The 18,615-nt window shown below is 52.3% G+C and overlaps 1 protein-coding gene across 5 annotated transcripts in view; it reads left to right on the top strand.

The window, feature by feature from the left end:
• NLRC5 (NLR family CARD domain containing 5) overlaps positions 1 to 18,615 on the top strand; it is a 66,189-nt gene that overhangs the window by 15,521 nt on the left and 32,053 nt on the right. For all 5 annotated transcript variants that reach the window (XM_040982657.1, XM_040982656.1, XM_040982655.1 and 2 more), the window contains exons 2-19: positions 2,841 to 2,956; positions 3,682 to 3,988; positions 4,639 to 4,680; positions 6,026 to 6,091; positions 7,085 to 8,723; positions 9,782 to 9,865; positions 10,007 to 10,090; positions 11,173 to 11,256; positions 11,389 to 11,478; positions 12,400 to 12,459; positions 13,103 to 13,168; positions 13,612 to 13,695; positions 15,269 to 15,352; positions 15,602 to 15,691; positions 16,479 to 16,547; positions 17,269 to 17,337; positions 17,735 to 17,827; positions 18,129 to 18,212. In XM_040982657.1, coding sequence (XP_040838591.1) covers positions 2,903 to 2,956; positions 3,682 to 3,988; positions 4,639 to 4,680; positions 6,026 to 6,091; positions 7,085 to 8,723; positions 9,782 to 9,865; positions 10,007 to 10,090; positions 11,173 to 11,256; positions 11,389 to 11,478; positions 12,400 to 12,459; positions 13,103 to 13,168; positions 13,612 to 13,695; positions 15,269 to 15,352; positions 15,602 to 15,691; positions 16,479 to 16,547; positions 17,269 to 17,337; positions 17,735 to 17,827; positions 18,129 to 18,212 — 3,149 coding nt within the window. In that variant the 5' untranslated portion in view covers positions 2,841 to 2,902. The remainder of the gene's footprint in view (positions 1 to 2,840; positions 2,957 to 3,681; positions 3,989 to 4,638; positions 4,681 to 6,025; positions 6,092 to 7,084; positions 8,724 to 9,781; positions 9,866 to 10,006; positions 10,091 to 11,172; positions 11,257 to 11,388; positions 11,479 to 12,399; positions 12,460 to 13,102; positions 13,169 to 13,611; positions 13,696 to 15,268; positions 15,353 to 15,601; positions 15,692 to 16,478; positions 16,548 to 17,268; positions 17,338 to 17,734; positions 17,828 to 18,128; positions 18,213 to 18,615) is intronic.

Here is an 18,615-nt window from a genome sequence, read left to right as displayed (position 1 = left end):
TCCACACAGTGACAGTTAGGTCAGCAGGTGCATGCTGGGGAGGCTTGAGAAGATCTGGCCAGGTCCCAGGACTGTCTGTCACATCTGCCAGTGGGATTGGAGCCAATGTTTATTTGAGCAGCAGATTGCAACGGCCGGAGCTGAGCCAGTCCAAAGCTGGGAGTCAGGAGCCTCTTCCAGGTCTACCACATGGTGCAGGGCCCAAGGACTTGAGGCATCCTCCACTGCTTTTCCATAAACAAGGAGCTGGATCAGAAGCAGAGCTGCTGAGATTGAGCCCATATGGGATGCTGATGCCTCAAGTAGAGATTTAGCCTCTTATGCCACAACACTGCCCCAAATAGTGAGTTGTCAAAAAAGGTTTTATGTGAATGGCACATAAAAAGTGAACAGATATACACAGGAAGATATTTTCCATCCTCTGGTTCAATCCACAAATAAACACAGTGGCCAAGACTGGACTAGATTGAAATCAGGAGCCTAAAACTCCATTTGGGTCGCCTACTTGAATAGCATGGTTCTAAGCACTTACACCATCTTCTGTTTCCTTCTCCAGTGTACTGGCAGGAAGCTTGGTCAGAAGCAGAGCAGCCCAGAGTTAAGCCAGTGTTCTGATATGGGATTCCAGTGTTGCTAGCCTCAGTAGCATGTTTTAAGTTAATGTGAAACTTATTTGAACTCTATTTCATTCCATGGGTCAATTTCTTTTTTTGATCCAAGCATCCCAAACTTTTAATGTCACTCACTTCATAATCTGTTGTATTATATTGAGAACCATTATTGCCCACCATTCCCAACAAATCAGCTTTTCCTATAACTGTCTTCAGTTCTTTCTTCTCTAGTCCTAGTTTTGAACATTTATCATTGAAATAATGAAGACAAACAGACACTTGCTACATTTGCTTTCTCTCCTTCAAGTGACTGTTAATGTCATTTCATCAAGTTCTTTCAAGCATTCTGTTGTGATCTAAGTGGCACAGCCTCCAGTCCCCCCAGCTGGGCTGGAGAGCTTTTTCCTTATCTCTGTGGTCACTGCCACTGTAGGAGAGACTAGTCGAGGTTGAGTGAGGTTGGGAGAAAGGGGCTTACACAATGGGTACTTTTCCCATCAAAGTTCTGGGGCACCCCTCAGTTGCAGGTCTGGTGTCTACTAAAGGCTTTCTTCCTGATTTACACACAGTGCCTTCTTGACTGCAGGTGGAAGAGATAGAAAGAAATGTGCTTTCTTCTCAATTCTTATGAGGGAGCTGATCGCATTGTGAAGGTGCCGCTCTCCTGTCTTTATCACCCCTCCCCAGAGCCCACGATGCTAAGGGCTTAGACTTCACCAAATGAACTTGAGAAGGATGTATCAGTCCACAGCAAGGCTTACTGTGACTCGCTCATGCCTCTCTCCACCTCTACTGCTAAATTAAGAAGTTGTTTTCCAAAATGATTTAGCCCCCCAGGACTTCTCCATAAAGCCACTGTTCATATTTCTTTTATCTAAAGTTTTATCTTAAATATTTATTTGAAAGGCAATGTTGAGAAAGAGAGAGAGAGAGAGAGAGAGAGAGAGAGATCTTTCATCCTCTGATTTACTCCCCAAATTGCTGCAACAACCAGGCTGAAACCAGAAGCCAAGGGCTTTTTCTGGGTTTCATATATAGGTACATGGGCCCAAGCACTTGGACCATCTTCCACTGCTTTCCCAGCTGCATTAACAAGGAGCTGGATTGGAAATGAAGCAACTGAAACACGAACCAGTGTCCAAATAAGATGCAGGTGCTGTTAACAGTAATTCAACCTGTGGTGCCACAGTTCTGGTCCCTCCTTTTTTATTTCTGACTACAGCACTCCTCTCCTTGCAGCACCCATGTTAGAATGTGTCTTACTTGTGTGGCTTTTAGTTGTTCTCCTGTCTTGCAGGTAGACTTCAGAGCTCACACTGGCCTTTGACCTCTCTGCCCTCTCCCAGTATTTGAAGTTATTTGTTGCTGTGTCTGTACTGTATAAGGTTCCACACTGTAGGCAAGGTCTCTGACTCTGAGGTCCAGGGCAGTGTATCCCTGAGCATCCTCTGGCTGTGCTTTGGTGAGGCATTTGTGACACCACTAGGTTATCTCTTTATGAAGAAAACTCATGCTTGCATGTTTAAAAACTGTCACAGCAGGACCAATGCAATGGCTTGATTAGCTAATCCTTCACCTGCAAGCACTGGTATTCCATATGGGCACTGGTTCATGTCCCAGCTGCACCACTTCCCATCCCCCTCACAGCTTGTGGCCTGAGAAATAGAGGATGGCCCAAAACCTTGGACCCTGCACCTGCCTGGGAGATCTGGAAGAAGTTTGTGGCTCCTGGTTTCAGATCAACTTAGTTCTGGCTGCCATAGCCCTTTGGAGAGTGAACCTGTGGACAGAATATCTTTCTTTCTGTAAATCTACTTTCCAATAATAATAATAAAAAAAAACTTAAACAAAAAAGAAAACTGCCTCACCATGTAAAGACAAATTGTAAATCCCACTCTTTTTGCTAAAAGTTGGAAGCATTATTGTTTTTATTTGAACCAATTCATGGGAAGAACCTGCTGGATTTTTCTAAAGGAAGAGAAGCCTCATCTAGGGAGCAGAGGTGGGAGGGCACACACAGAGTTATTGACTTGGAACCTGGCCACTGTGGTTGGGGAAGGAAGGACAGGTCTGCCCACAAAGGTAAGGGCAGGTGACAGTTTCTGGATGTGGTAGCCTGGAAGTGTATCCTGCTCCTGCAGGTAAGGCCAAGGGTGAACCGCCGCTTACAGCAACCCTTTGGATTTAGGGATAGTAATGGGCTACCCTGTCTCTTCTCTCCTTCCTTAGGAGTCACACTCTGAGAACAGTCTGCCTGTCCAGTTCAGTAACAGGATGGAGCCCAGACATTCATGAGACCTTCTCCATGGGGACCTGAGAGCATCTATCATGAGCCTGAAAGCCAGGTAAGTGACTTCTCACCCTGTTACCTCCTTGATCTCCCTCCCTTCACTCCCCTCCTGCCAAGACTGCTGTCTGTCCACACGTCTACTTGCTGGACCACCTCTGATACAATGGACTTGCCCTTGGCCCACCATTCAGCATGAGACACAAAGAGTTGGGAAGGGCCTGGAGGCAGCGGCTGATCTGCCCATGTTATCAACAAGGTGCCTGAGGAGCAGATACAGAAGAGATGAGCCCAGTCACAAGGTGGTATAATGGCTAGAATATACCAGGTTGTACCATAGTAACAGCCACCTCCAAGTCCCCAGGGGCTTCACAAGAAAGTCTTTCTTGCTCTTGTCCCTCCCCTCCTAAGGACCCCCTGGGCACTCCAGTCCATACTCCTTCTCCTGGACCCCAGCTGAGGAGACAGCTGTGGGCCGGAATATTGCTGGTCCCTGTGATGTCACATGTGGGCTCAGCAGACATCTACCTAGAAATGGCCTGTGTCACTTTTCATTTGGATTGCACTTCCCAAGGCGAGACTCCAGCCATACCCACCTTCAGGGGATGAGGTAGGACCACCCTGCCAAAGTCTTAGAGATTGAAATGGATGCTGAGACCCCATGCAGAAGCCACGTCCCTGCCTATTTCCTCTGTTGGCTTCCCAGAAAGTTCACTTTCTCCCAGCTCACCTGGCTGTCAGCTCATCTAGCCCCCAATTCACCTGTATATCCTGTCTCTGCAGAGCTGGCTCCCCATGGACGCCACGGGTCTCCAACTGGATAGCGGGAGCCTGTGGGATCAGCTTGTGCAGCTGCTCTGCAAAAACCCAGAATGGCTGAGTACCAAGGTGAAGTTCTTCCTCCCCAACACGGACTTGGGGTCCAGGAGCGAAGCCCTGGATCCTATGCAGTACATCATCCTACAGCTCCAACATCTGTGGAAGCAAGGCTTGGCCACCTGGCAGTCACTCATCCAGTGTGTGTGCATGGAGCTGGAGGTGCCACTGGACCTGGAGGTGCTGCTGCTGAGTACTTGGGGCCACGAAGAAGGTGAGGACAGGTGTGAGAGGGCCAAGTCAGCCAGCCCAGCCTTCATGTCATAAGAAATCCGGGAGAGGCCCAGGACTTGCCTATCATGCAGACAAGGCTGGCAGAGTAATAGTGACATTCCCTATCTCTGGACACATCCCAGAATGAATCCCCAGTGCTGGGAAGTCAGCTGAAACCCAGGAGGACTCTACCCTAGTTGCTCAGGGTGGCAGGATATAAAGAGAGAGAAGACCAAGCCAGAAAATTCCATAATATCCAGAAGGTGTCTTTGTGAATGTCGCAAAGTGACCTGATGGAGATCTAGTAGATTTCACTGAGTTAAGTTCAGTGAGCACTGCTTGGGCACTGTCTGTTTGCACAATACTGATGGGAAACGCAGGACACCTCTGGCGAGGCAGACTGGAAAATGCAGGCAGCCACGTGCACACCCATACACCTGTGTGCCTAGACACAGCAGGCATGTGTGTGTAAGCACACATGTATACACATGCAGTGTGTGTACATCATAAACAGTGCACACACACACACCAGCCTTCCCCGCCACCCCCCAATCTCCTGACAATCACTGTGCTATTTCCTTCCTACCTTGAGTTGTCATTAGGTGTCCCCCTACAAACCCACAACGTGTCATCTTCTGTCCTGTCTTGCAGATACCCCCAACCTCCTGAAAGCTGATGAGGAGAAACAGTCTGGTATGTAGCACTGCCATGGTGAGCTTGGGGGCTGGAAGCTTGGTGCAGGTGCACAGAGTCTGGACAAGGCTGGGCACTGGCTGGCTGCAGCTGCCTCCCACAGGCTACCTGTCTGGGCCCCAGACTGTGCCCCTCATTGTGCCACCCAGCCCCACTCCCTCCTGCTCTGACACTTCCCAGGCTTCTGCCTGTCCTGCTGCCTCTTCCCAGGGGTCTCCCCTGGAGCCCCAGGAGTGTCTATAGACCCAAGCCCTGGGCCAAATCTAGAACCCCCTCTCTGGCTTCACCTTGTCCTCAGTCCAGGATCTGCTAGGAAGGCCTCCTTACCACTCCCCATACAGAAACCTCAGCCTTGACATTTGACATACCCCTGACTGCTGCCGTGTGTCTGGAATGCCTCAGCCTGACTTCCCTGTGGAGGCTGGCCAGGGGGCTGGAGAACGGCAATGCAGTGGGGACTGCCTCAGTGACTTGTGGGCCACACTTAAACTTCAGAAACTTGGTTTCTGCCACAGTAATGACTTTATGATCCCAGCCCTGTGCAGCAGTCACAGCAACAGGGTTGATGTGAACACAAAATGCCTACACAAGAGTCCCAACTCCCTAGCATGTCAAACCTTGCATGTGCGACAGGCCCCTCTCACCCTTGTTACTGAGCTGCTGGATTGCAGCACAGTCGGGCCATGAGACTCTCCCTCGTAGGAGACTTGTGGAAACAGTGAAATCCCTCAGATCAGTTGTAGATGCTTTTCAGGACTCTGAAACCACTCGTGCTCTGCCAGCACCTGGCAGAGCAGAGGAGCCTGGAAGCTGCTCCAGGGGCTGTTCCAGTTGGTCAGCGGTCCCACTGTGGGCAGGTGCTTCAAACTTCTGCAAACTGAGATTCTCCTGCCTTGCCCCCTACTCTTTCCTTTCTGTCTTCCTTCCTTTCCCAAACTTCCAAAAAGGCCTTAGATCAAGGCTAATAATCCATGCACTGAGACAAGCTTGCCTATGATACTAGGAAGGGAAAGGCAGGAATGCGGGCAAGAAGCAAGGAGGGTGAGACAGGAGGGAGAGTACAGGCTGAGCTGGGCCCCTTGGCAGCTTCAGCAGTGCCCTTCACAGAGCCCGGTCATTCCCTGGTGGACAGCCAGCCACTTAGAGCTTGCAGCTAAGGTTTTCTGGGGCCACAAGCCATGGGCCAGCTCTCTGCATTCCTGGAGGGGAGACCCCAAGAAGCCTGTGTGCAAACAGACACCTCTGTCACTGCCTGCTGCACATAGGGGTGCATGGAGCTCCCAAGAAGTACAGGGTATCTTGCCAGCCCCAGGTACACCCTGACCCCTTCCCTCTCTCTTTCCAGATGAGCAACGTTCTTCAAGCACCAAGTCCTCACCACAGCAGAAACACTGCAGGAGACAGCAGCAAGGTGGGTACCACAGTGGACAAGTAAGGCCTAGAGACCAGGACAACACATCTGTATGCTATGCCCTGCCGGCCAGCCTCCAGGGACCCAGGAACTGTTACCATTCAAGCTTGTAAAACGGGGGAGAGAAGGATAGGAAGTGCTGATTAAGTAGAGGAAAGAGAGCTGGGGCTAGCCAGGAGGGGCCTCTGCCACCAGACTACAAGAGTTCCCAACAGATCTTTACCTTGACCACCAGATTTTCCCAGGAACATCCTATGTCTTCAGGAATGATCACTTGAGTAGCAAACTAGCTCAGGCATGGGCCCTTGTTGGCCAGCTTGGGGATGCCTGGGAGAACCCCTCGAGGCGGAGGCCCTGGGTGCTCATGAGAAGACATGCAGGTGCTGAGGGCTGGCCAGGCCCAAGGATGGAGAGAGTGAGAACTGCTCTCATTGGTGACCAGTTGTCCAGGATGAACCTTGTTTTCTACCAGTTGCCCCCCCTCCCTGGAAACACCACCACCATCACCATCCACTTCCACCAACCATAGGCATGGCTGGAAGGTCCCAGTCTGTGCTTCAAGCTTTCCTGTGGGTCACCTGGGACCTCCCAATGTCCCAGGAATGAAAAGCTTAACACTCATCACCCCAGGAGTATAGTTCCCATGGTTCTGATTGTTCAGGGCCTGGGCACTGCAGAACTGAAATTAGGGGAGGGGATCTGGAAGGGACTGTCCAGATCCAAACTGGTGTTGCAAGGTATCCTTCTCCCCTCGCCACCTGCCTGAGAGCTTGACACCACTTCCATTGGTGCAGAAGTCAGAGTGCAGACCACCATCATCCACCCCTACTGTCAGCAATAGAATCTATTCCTTCCAGGAAATTGCTACTTCCTCCACTGCCCCATAGGCATACACAGTCAGGCCAGAGTCTCCCAGCAGCTCAGTGCCGAGTGAGGGGTGTGGGTGGAGGGCCAGACACTCCTGCCCTCATGCCTTCTCCTTGCCACCTGCAGAGTTGGCCCAGAAGTACCTGCAGCTCCTGAAAACATTTGCCCAGCAGCACTGTGGCAGTGGGTTCCCAGACTCGGGGCAGGCCTACATCCCTCCCATCCTGAAGTGGAGCCGGACCACAACTCTGTTAGACACTCAGAAGGGGACCAACATGGGGCATCCCAAAACAGAAGATGGCGCTGATGTGAGCTTCGAAGACCTCTTCAACTGCAGAACCCACAAGGCCCCAAGGATGACCATGCTCTTAGGGAAGGCCGGCATGGGCAAGACCACACTGGCCCACCAGCTCCGTCAGAAGTGGGCAGAGGGTCAGCTGGACCACTTCCAGGCCTTGTTCCTATTTGAATTCCGCCAACTCAACCTGATCACACACTCCCTGACGCTGCGCCAGCTCCTTTTTGATCTGTACTTGAGCCCTGAGTCAGAGCCCGATGCTGTCTTCCAGTACCTGCTACAGAATGCCAGTGAGGTCCTATTCATCTTCGACGGGCTGGACGAGGCCCTGGAAACAGAGACCTCGCCTTGCCCAAATTCAGCCCTCTCCCTCTTCTCTGACCTCTGCCGGGGGAACCAGTTACCTGGTTGTTGCGTGGTTGCCACCTCCCGTCCTGGGAAACTGCCCACCTGTGTGCCCACGGAGGCAGCCAGGGTACACATGTGGGGCTTCGACGGACCCCGGGTGGTGGAGTACGTGAGCCGCTTCTTCAGTGAACAGTCATTGCAGGAGGCGGCCCTGGCTGAACTGCAAGCAGACAGACAGCTGTGGAACATGTGTTCGGTGCCAGCACTATGCCTGGCCATCTGCCTCTGCCTCCACCATATGCTCCCTGGAAGCCCCACAGGCCAGGGTGCGGCCCTCCCACCCACTATGACGCAGCTCTACATGCAATTGATGCTCACGCTCAGCCCCCACAGGACCCTGCAGGACACTTTGCTGCTACGCCTCGGTGAAGTGGCCCTCAGAGGCCTGGAGACCCAGAAGGTCATCTTCTACATAGAAGACATTGCCCCACCCCTGATGGCTTTTGGAGCCACCCATCACCTGCTCACCTCCTTTCGCATCCGTGCAGGCCGGGGGCATTGGGTCACAGGCTACGCTTTCACTCACCTCAGCCTGCAGGAGTTTCTGGCCGCCCTCCACCTGGTGGCCAACCCCAGTGTGGACAACAGCACACTCATTCGCCGCATCACTCTCAATTCCCACTGGTTGCTACGGACCAAAGCCAAACCGGGCCTCTCAGACCACCTCCCCATCTTCCTGGCAGGCCTGGCTTCCTGTGCCTGTCGTCCCTTCCTCAGCCACGTGGCGCGTAAGGATGAGGCTTGGGTGGCTGACCGGCAGACTGCTATAGTGCAGCTGTTGAAGAAGATGGCTGCCCGCCGGTGCACAGGGCCAAAGTTGGTGGAGCTGTGTTATTGCGTAGCTGAGACCCAGGTGCCCGAGTTAGCCCAGCTCACTGCCCAGCGCCTCCCTGATCAGCTGGCTTTCCACAATTTCCCACTGACCTACATGGACCTGGCCACCCTGGCCAGCATTCTGGAGTACAGGACTGTTCCCATCCACCTGGAGTTTGAGGGATGCCTGCTAGAGCCCCACTGCCCCGAGGCTCTTACAGGCTGTAGGCAGATAGAGAATCTCAGGTGAGTAAGGGGAACTGAGGTCTGGGAACAAAGGGGACTTTTTGGGAAATGGAAGCCAGCTGGCCTGGCAGATCCCTGCTGAGGGGGAGTCAAGGAGGAACCTTGACTGTCGGAACAAAATGGCCTTGCCCACCCTTTAGCCTATGGGAGGAACAGGGAAGCGCCACACCTCCATAGGACCTCTGGGATCCACCAGTTCCTTCCTCCCATTGCTATAGTGTCTGGAGGCTCCCTCTCTCACTCTCTGTCAGTTCCAGCCTGCAGCCATTGCTCTGGCTGTATGCTGGAGTCTGTTGGACCCCATGCAGGTTCCATGCCCCTCTCAGCTGATGTTTGCTCATTTGTCATATGAATCCCTGCTGGTTTCTAGCACATAGGGCTATTGTGAGGATGAGGAGGAAAATCCATGGTGCCTAAGGCAGAAAGGAGGTTCACCATGCATCCTAACTTGAGAACAGCTGGGACTACAGACATGAAGCCCCGCCCAACCACTGAGTTAGGATCATTATATTCAATAATGTGGAGGGTGACTTCCCTCTCTTAGAAGAGTGAAGGTCTAGGTTGACAGAATGACTCTGTTCCAGGAGCTCTTGGGGGACTCAATTCTCTTTCCTTATTGTTCCACAGCCCCATTGGGCATTTGATCTGCATAGTCAAAGCTGGGTCATGGACACCCAAAGCTCTGACTTGGGAAAAGAGAAACAGCGAGCGTGGGAGAGACATGGCCAATATATTAAAGTTTATTTCCATTGTGGAGGTCATAGTCATGTGGCAGCTGAACTGTAAGGGAGGCTGGGACGTGTCATCTCTGGCTGGAAAACCATATTCCCACGACTATGGCTCTCTTCCTATGAGTGATATGGGGAATAAATCACAGGGATGAGACCTTCCCTATTATGTGTATCTGTTGTTATACTACTCTACAAACCCCTCCCCTATTATGTATGTCTGTTGTTCTACTACTCTACAAAGCCCCATCTATCAGAAAGGAGTAAGTGCTGATCTCTAAGCCTTGCCCAGGACTAACACTTGGCCACTTGGCCTCTTTACTCTGGCAGCTTTAAAAGCAGAAAGTATGGGGATGCCTTTGCAGAAGCCCTCTCCAAGAGCTTGCCAACCCTGGGGAACCTGCGGAAGCTGGGGTGAGCCGGGGCTTGGAACCAAGGAGGGTCTTCAACTGAGGATGCCTGGGATATGCCCACCTGCTCCAAACTCTGCACCAGGAAGGTTCCTGGCCCACTCCTCCCACCCCTATTCCTCTCCACTATCTGCTTATCCTATAGGTTAACAGGAAGTAAGATCACTTCCCAAGGCATCAGCCACTTGGTGAAGGCTTTGTCTCATTGTCCACAGCTGAAAGAGATCAGGTGAGTTGTCTTCAGGAGGCCCACTGGCTGGGGAACAGTCACTGACCAGGTGCCAGGAAAACTCCTGGGGCCTGGCCTGGGATCTGCCTGTTTCATCAGGGTCTGACAGGAGTTTTTTAATGAGACTCACAGAGGGGAAGCATAAGTCTGAGGATTGGAGGATGGTGTGGGGAGGCAGGGTTGAACCCCTAGGTACAGCTCCCAGAGACTCCGGCACAGAGCTTCTTCCATCTGATATTTCAGGCTGCCTTGGAGGAGGCATGTAAGCATTGAATCTCTCTTATCTATGACTCCAAGAAAGGGTAGCCATGTGTGGACAAGCATCAAGCACTGCAGTGTCTCATCATGCATGAAACATGCATCTTACGTCTGCACACATGTGTCTGCACACACACAGAGAAGTGGACAGTCACCACTCGAGTATATGCCCCCAAGTGATTTTCATTCATGTGCCTGTGTTTATCACACATACAAGCACACATCAGCACCTGAACATATCAGAAACAAGCACACACTTACTAACTGAATCCATAAAATCCCAAATCCTCTGACCCAGTGCCTGAGAGTTGAGTATTTTGGGAGGGTGAGACCAGCAGCTCGCTGCCTGAATTGCAGCTGGTTTGTATAACCTTTAAGAAATTTAGGAAAAAGCACCCCTTTGTCCTGGCAGAGGTAATCTGGCACTGGGGCACAGCACCTATTGAGTGGAACATAAGATGCACCATAAATCCTATTGTCCCCTCAGCTAAGCATCTCTATACAATGACCCCTCTTTCGTAGCCCACCTTTCTCCAATCAGGACCTTAGGCTAGTCTGGGTATAGACCTCATTTAACAGACAAAGTGAGGTTAGGGAAGGCTGTGCTTGATCTAAGGCTTGGATGAATTGCATACAGAGCTAAGGCTGGATTAAGGCATTGGTGGCATCCAAGACTTGACCTTTCAGTCCACATCCTGAGGCCTTTTCTGGAACTTCTGTCTTGCGTTCAACATATGAGTGTGGCCATGACTGTTACTTGCCAGTGGGGGCTTCCAAGCAGCCCAGCCCCTAGGCTGAGGGCCTGATCCTTGGTCTCCCTGCAGTCTGAACGACAACCAACTCAAGGACCAGGAAGTGCTGGACCTCATGGAGGGGCTCCCTCATCTTCCCTCACTCCAGAAACTTGAGTATGTGTTATTTTCCCTCATCCTGTTGCCCAAAACCATTCTCTGTCTGTGTTGCTCCTTCACTTAAAAATTAAAGATCTGAGACCCATGGATGGGTGATTCACCTCAACACTTTTGTGCCCCAACACACAGCCTGAGCTGCAACAGCGTCTCCGTGGCAACTCTACTGCGCTTGGTGCAGGTAGCAGTCACGTGCCCTACTGTGAGGACCCTGGAGGTCAGGTGAGCTGCAAGAACGGAAAAGGTTTGAGAAAAGCTTAGGGGAATGCAGTGGGGATGATGGGGTAGAAAAGGAAGCACCGCGTCTGCAAGATCTGTGTAGGTATGCTGGAGTCTGTTCTGCACTCAGCTGTCATCTCCAGAATCCAGCTCAAGTCTAAGTGGTAGATGAATGTGGATCCAGCACAGGCCCAAGCTAGTGGATTGATTAGCCGCAGGTCGCTGCCCATGGTGCTGAACTATCTCCACCTGTGTGAATCTTGGGAAGTGTTAGGTGTCAAGCTTCTTAATTTTAAAATGCTCAGAACCACTATTAACACAAACCCCTCAACATTTCTAACTTTTAATGTTTTCTTGTTTAAAAAAAACGCTTTCCTGACTTTTAAAAGCAGGATTTATAAAACAATGACCTATGATTAAACATGCCTAATTTGAAGCACATTTGCCAGTTTTATTTATTTATTTATTAAATATTTATTTATTTAAAAGGTGCGGGTACAGAGAGAAAGATGGAGACACAAACATGAGAAAGAGATGAGATGAGAATGAGAAAGAGAGAGACAGAGTGAGAGAGAATCTTCTATCCACTTATTCACTCCCTGAAGAGCTACAAATGGGTGGAGCTGGAGCTTCCAGGCCAGAGACAGGAGCCTGGAGCAGCAGGGGCCTAAGCACTTGGGCCATCTTGTAGTGCTTTTTCCAAGTACATTAACCAGGATCTGGACTGGAAATGGAATTGCTGGGACTCAAACTTGTGCCTATAAAGGGATGCTGGTGTCACAGGCAGTAACATAACCCTCTGCATCACAGCATCAACTCCATCAGTTCTAATGATTTGTCAATTGCAAAATCAGCTTTGTCTGCTTGTTTATGGCAGATAGATGGCAGTGCGCAGGTTTCATGCCTTTGTTTCTAACCTTGCAGGGAGACAGACTTCACCTTTCATTTTTCCCCATCTGTAGAGGCAGCCACAGAGCCCCAAAGGTAAGCAGCCAGTGGATATGGGCCATCCTGAGATGCAATCTCAGTAACAGAGGGGATGGGGATTCATCCCTACTATAATGGCTTTGAGAGGTGAATGACTACGAGTTATCAAAGGAGTTTAACTTCCTCTGCTAGTCTTGGGACCACAGAAGTGGTCTCAAGTTAAAAAGCACATGAACATGCTGGTAGTAAAAAGTAATATCTGGGGAAGCTCTTGGAACACACAAGTGATGGTTGCTGCCACCATGTGCAGATTCCCTTCTGGCTGGTCTCAGGTGGAAGAGAGAAGCAAAGTTGCTTTCCTCCACCAGAACACTCTGCTATGTGTGTGCCCCTGCATGCCTCTCAGACCAAGATCCAAGAGGCAACTGATGGCACTCATCCTTGAGCACTTGAGGGCCTGCTCTAGGCCTCAGCAGCTTCAGCTATGTGATGACCCTACAGGACCAATGTTAATTTCCCCTCTCTGAATTCTGGTGCCTGATACAGATAGCCACTAGCTGCATGTGGCTGTTTATGTAGGATTTTTTTTTAAAAAAATCAACATTTGCATTCATCAGTCACATTAGCCAAGGCAAGAGGCTTTGCTGCATGAAACCCTGGACACTCAGGTATAGGCCATTGTCCCATTTGCTCTTGCCAGAGCGCCAGACCTACTGGAAAGTGTCAGCCAGAAAGAAGAGACTCGGAGCAGGAGCTTGACCCTCAGGTACATCCAGGCAATGCATTGCCCTAGAGCGGGGACTGATGGGCAGGGGAATCTGAAAGAGGGATCGTTTCCATGGGGAGGAATCGCAAAGGACTAGCTGGGAAGGCAGACATGGGGCAGGGAAAAGACAGAGATAACCCACCTGGCTTGCATAAGGAGTGACTGCTGTAGCAGTAACAACAGCTGTAATATAACAGGCTGTGACACCCTTGACTTCATTGCATTCCTTCTGGAAACTCTGCAAAGCACACGTTATTTCTCCCATTTGATGGAGGAGGAAGCTGAGCTTCAGACAGGTTCCCTGCTCCAGTTTATCCAGGGACTGAGAGGTGTGGCTGGGATTGGACCCCAAGTGCATCCTCCTGACCCCCAGCATGGGTGGCTGGCGGGGCCATGGCATTGCCTTTTGCCCTGAGCAACTGTGTTCCCAACCCCCACCCCAGGCTCCAGAAGTGTCAGCTCAGGGTCCGCCACGCAGAGATGCTCACTGCCCTGCTCCAGGATGGCCCACCCCTGGAGGAACTGGAGTAAGTATCATGGGGGACACTGGAGCAGGAAAGGGAGTTGGGTAAAATGGGCAGGTAAAGTGGGTAAAGTGGGTAGAGGGAATGGGACAGTGCTGCCTCATGAAGAGTTCAGGGGACTCAAATGATCACCTGGGCTGCTGCTACTGAGTGCTTCTCTGAGTTGGGGGGCTCGACCAAGGGCTTCCATCATCTTCTTGCTTGGTCCTCACATCCCTGTGACGTTAGGAATGCTGCTGTCCACTCAGGGAGCCTAATGTGGTGGGAGGGCCATAGCACACTTTATGGTGAGTAGCCTCAGCCAAGGGTAAGATGGATGGAATGAAGGCTGCCTTGATGATCAACTCTTTTGTTTATCTAAAGGGCAAAGTTTACAGAGAGAAACAGAAAGGAGATCTTCCATTCCCTGGTTCACTCCCCCTAAAAGGTCTACAGTGACCAAGGCTGTGCCACGCCAAAGCCTGGAGGAATTTGGAATCGCCATAGGGGTGGCAGGAGCCCAAGTACTTAGGTCATCCTCTCTCGCAGCTTTCCCAGGTGGATTAGCAAGGGAGCGGAGTCATCAGGACTTGGACCAGTGGCTCTGATGTGGGATGCCAGCATCACAGGCACTGGCTTAATCCCCTGTTCCACAACACCAGTGCCAGATCTGGTGATGGAGTCTTGGGAAAACCAAGGCATGACCAACAGGTGGTTTTTAGCGACTGCAGCACTTCACCAATCTTAACACCACTCAGCCTGTCCCGCTGCTCACAGCAATGGGTCCTGAAACCGCCGGTTGCCCAGCCTAACTGCATCTTGCTTGTTTGCCCTCCCTGATAGCCAACTGCCATGCAGGAGGAAGCTTGGAATAGCTCCCCAGCCATCTTAATCTGCTTTTGGTGTTCCTCCCCTCTCACCTGTATTACCCCATGAGCCTTGTCTCTACTTTCTCTGTTCTCACCTTGGCTGCTCCACCTTCTGCCTGCCCGCTTGGTTCCTTCCCACCTCTCAGATCTTAAAATACTATGGGGTCCAAAACTCTGCCCCCACCTCCCCAAGAATAACCTTTTTTGAGCCTATTTTCCATTCAGTCTCTAGTCCATATTCACTGGCTCTCTGGGGACCTCTTACGTGCTCTTTTATGCAGTTTTTGCATGTGCTGTTTCTCCCATCAGGAATCTCTCTCCTACCCCCTACCTACCGCGCACCTTCTGCTTCTTCTAGCATGCAGTTCAAAGGTCAAGGTCTGTTACAAGATGCAGTTATGTGGGTTGCTGCATAGAGGAATGGTTGCAGGTGGGACCTTAAAGACAGCCTGCTTGGGCTGAAGTCCAATTCCAGTGTCTTAACATGCTGTGCCTTAGTGTAGCCCTCAATTATGCAAAGACAGTAACAGCGCGGGGTTCACAAGAGCACTGACACCTGTAGTAGCACCCAGGACACTGCCAGGCCTGTAGGGTGCATTTTGGCAGCTTTTGACGTTTTTGTCATCTATTTATGGGAGGGATGCTTCCAGCTGAGTTAGCAAGGTGCAGGGAATGGGCAGGGCATCTGCTTCACCCACAGCCGCAGACATCAGGCCCCCATGTCTCAGCCTCTCAGAGAACCAGCTGGAAGATGAAGGCTGTCGACTAGTGGCAGAAGCTGTGCCCCGACTGCGCATCACCAGGAAGCTGGAGTGAGTTGACCACCCTGCTGTGGTGGGAGGAGTGGGGACAGAGCCCCAGCTGGTCCCCAGGCCCACAGCTCTGGCTGGAGAACTTTATACTCTCAGTGGGACAGGAGAGGGATGTATGCGTCTCTTGGCTCTGCCTCTTGAGCCAGAATTACTGAACCCGCATTAGGCCACAGCTGTGCCACCAAGAAGGAACTGTGTGGGACTGGGACCTCAGCGCTGCTAACAGCTCCTCTCTCTTACCTCCCACAGCCTCAGTGACAACCAGCTGTCTGTGTCCGGGCTGTCCTATGTGCTGCGTGCGGTGAGCACCTGCTGGGCCCTGATGGAGCTGCACATCAGGTGCGAGCCCTTCTCCTGCTCTGGGGTCCCCTAGTTGCCTGCCCCTCCCCAACTCAAAGCCCTGGGCTATCCCATTCTGCTGTCAGAAGGCAGGGACTATTTCTGGCTCTTGGCCCTTGGGGATCCCTGGACAACTCTACTGGCACCCCATTCAGAGTCCTCTAGAGCCGCTGCACCTGATGCCGGCTTCTGCGAGTACTGGATGCTCCCTGCTTGTGCCTCCTTCTATACAACTGCCCTTGGGGTGGGGCAGGGGGACTGGGGGTGGCCAGAGATGCCTGGGAGGGGACACCTCACCCCATAACCCAACCAGGAGTGGCCCATGACAGAGCAAGGGGTGACCCTCTCTCACCTGCCTTACTGCAGGTGGTAGAAGCTTTGGTGCACCCCATGGCTCGCCTGAGAGCCTGACCCACTCACCCTCCAGGAACCACCCCCACCCCACCAGATGGCTCATACAGGAGGCTGTGGCAGTGGACCCCTTACCCACCTGCAGGCCAAGGCACCTGCACACCCACCTCCCTAGCACACAAATGGTACCATCTGGCTGAGGGAGAAGAGAGTCAGCCACTTGGCAGGCACAGTGTAGGTTTTCTGTCCATGGGCTGCCTGGAGCTATGGCCAGGTCTGAGAAACCTGCATGGCTGAGAACTCAACCCCCCATGGGCTGATGGCATAGTCAGAGCTAGGGGCTGCCACCAGAGGCAGAAGAATACCACCTGAGGAGCCGTTCCAGGTCCAAGCCTGGCAGCCTCTCACACCTTCTCTCTCTCTCATCTTTGCATAGCCTGCTCTACAAAATCACGGTCCTCACGTTCACCCACGAGCCAGAGGTGCAGGAAGAAGCCTGCCAGAGGTAGAGACCCCATGTCTGCTGTTCTCCATTCCCCAGCAGCCAGCGTCACCCTCCTTCACTGCCACAGCTGTAGAATGCTAGTCACCTGCCAGGGGTGCAGCCTTGAGACAAGGAGGCCCCTAGCAAAGGCTGGCCCACCGGGAGAATCCTGAGATGTGGGCTGAAGGGAGCATGCCAAGTGGGGCTGGGGGAACCAGAGAAGGTGCTGGAGAGATGGTGTCCCTTCAGCCTAGACCCAAAGGACTGTCTGGCCCGGAATTCTGACATGGGTCAGAACTTCTGGCTTCCTTTGGCATGGGGATCCTTTAGGAGGTGTTTGCCTCTGCCAGGGTGCTTTGCTGGGTTATCCCAGTTCAGCACATGATATGCATTACAATTAGGGTCTGAACTATTGGAGACTTGGTTAGAGCTGGGGTCTGTATCCTGGCAATGATAATGATGATGGAAGGAGTGACAGCAGCCAAGGTTAATGGAATATTTATTGTGTCTACACCAAGGCCTGAACCAAAGCAGCCTATGCACCTTCTCCCAATGGAAGGGTCATTACTTTGTCCCAGGTCACAGAACTAGCAAATGCAAAACCAAAATCTCATGCTTCCCACATGGGGATAGAAGCTGTGCAGTAACGGCAAAGTGTGTGGCAGGAGAGGGGGATCACTGGGTGCTGTAGAAGGCAGCCTGCTGTTGCCTTAGCCAGTCCTGCTGTGTGTCCCCCCTCCAGTGCCATATTTCTTGACAAACACATGTCCTCGGTGCCTGTTGAGCTGCCCCTGGGCTCCTGGAGGATCAGGTAGGACAGTGGCTTTCAAGCCCTGTGTGTGTGTGTGTGTGTGTGTGTTTCCTGCCTCAGCCATGAGCCCCACAGGTTCCCAGACCTCCACTCCAGCAAACGAGGAGTGGTAGGAGTCAGATGGAGATGGGGCAGCACTGGACCCCACAAGTCTCCTCTCTTGTTCTCTAGCTGAATCTCACCTTCCTTCTCTCTGTGTCTCTCTCATACATTGTCTCTCTTTCTCTAGCATCTTAGTCTTGGTGTCTGCCCAGGCTCTCTGTCCAGCTGCCTCCTCTCCTGCCAGACTTGCTCCCTTCAGTGTCTGAGGGCAGTGGGTAGGTGGGCAGGCAGCTCCCAGGCCTAGGGGACACGGGCGTGCGGCAGATACTGCAGTACAGTGGTTGTGCTCTTGCAGGCTGACTCACTGCGGCTTCCAAGCCAAACACGTAGAGCCACTGTGCATGGTGCTGCAAGAAAGCTGCTGCCTCAGGCCTCTGGACCACCTCGAGTGAGTGCTGGCAGGCTGGCTGGCAGGGGAGGGGGCATGACCCTGTTAAGTCAACAGCTGTTTCTCCACTGGAGCCAGGAACCCTTAGAATCTGGTGAAAGTGGGGACTCTGCATCTCCCACATCTACCAAAGCCTACCTGTGACTTCCCAGGGACATATGAACCTTAGGAAAGTATCTGGGGGGTATAGGGACACCCCACATGAGAGCTATTGGGCTCTGGCCTGTGACTGTGGCCAAGAGACAGTGCTATTGCCAGCACCACACACACACATACATCAACCCTCTGCTTTTCCCTGCAGTTTGTCAGACAATGCTCTGGGGGACGAAGGTGCCGTCCTGCTGGCCCAACTGCTCCCAGGGCTGGGTCCCCTGCAGTCCTTGGAGTGAGTACCTGGTTTCTCAGCAAGGAGTGGGAGGTGCGGGGGGAGGGGGCGGGGGTCGGAGGAGGGATGGGACAGGAAGCTTGCTGGCCTCTCCCTTCCTCCTGGGGCTATGGTAAAGCTGCTGAGAGTTCCCGCCCCAACCGGGGCTGGCCCAGCAAAGAATAGCTGATTCTTAGATTCTCACTTAGACTGAGACAAGCCTCTGCAAGGCCATTGCCTGCTTCTAGTTTGAGGTTTCACTTCTCATCCTCCCACCTCCCCCATCCCTCACCCTGTCTGCACCAGTTTCCTGTGTTAGGTACCCCCAGTGCAGGGCAGGTGTGCTGAGGGCCTAGGGAAGGGGGCACAGCAGGTGGCACAAGAGGTAACAGGTGGTCAACAGCTGGCAGCAATTCAGGCCTGG

Source organism: Ochotona curzoniae, unplaced genomic scaffold (genome assembly GCF_017591425.1).
Source record: "Ochotona curzoniae isolate NIBS_2020 unplaced genomic scaffold, NIBS_Ocur_1.0 contig_3622, whole genome shotgun sequence".
Lineage (NCBI taxonomy): Eukaryota > Metazoa > Chordata > Mammalia > Lagomorpha > Ochotonidae > Ochotona > Ochotona curzoniae.
The sequence above is the reverse complement of the archived record's forward strand: the minus strand, read 5'-3'. Positions and strand labels throughout refer to the sequence as shown.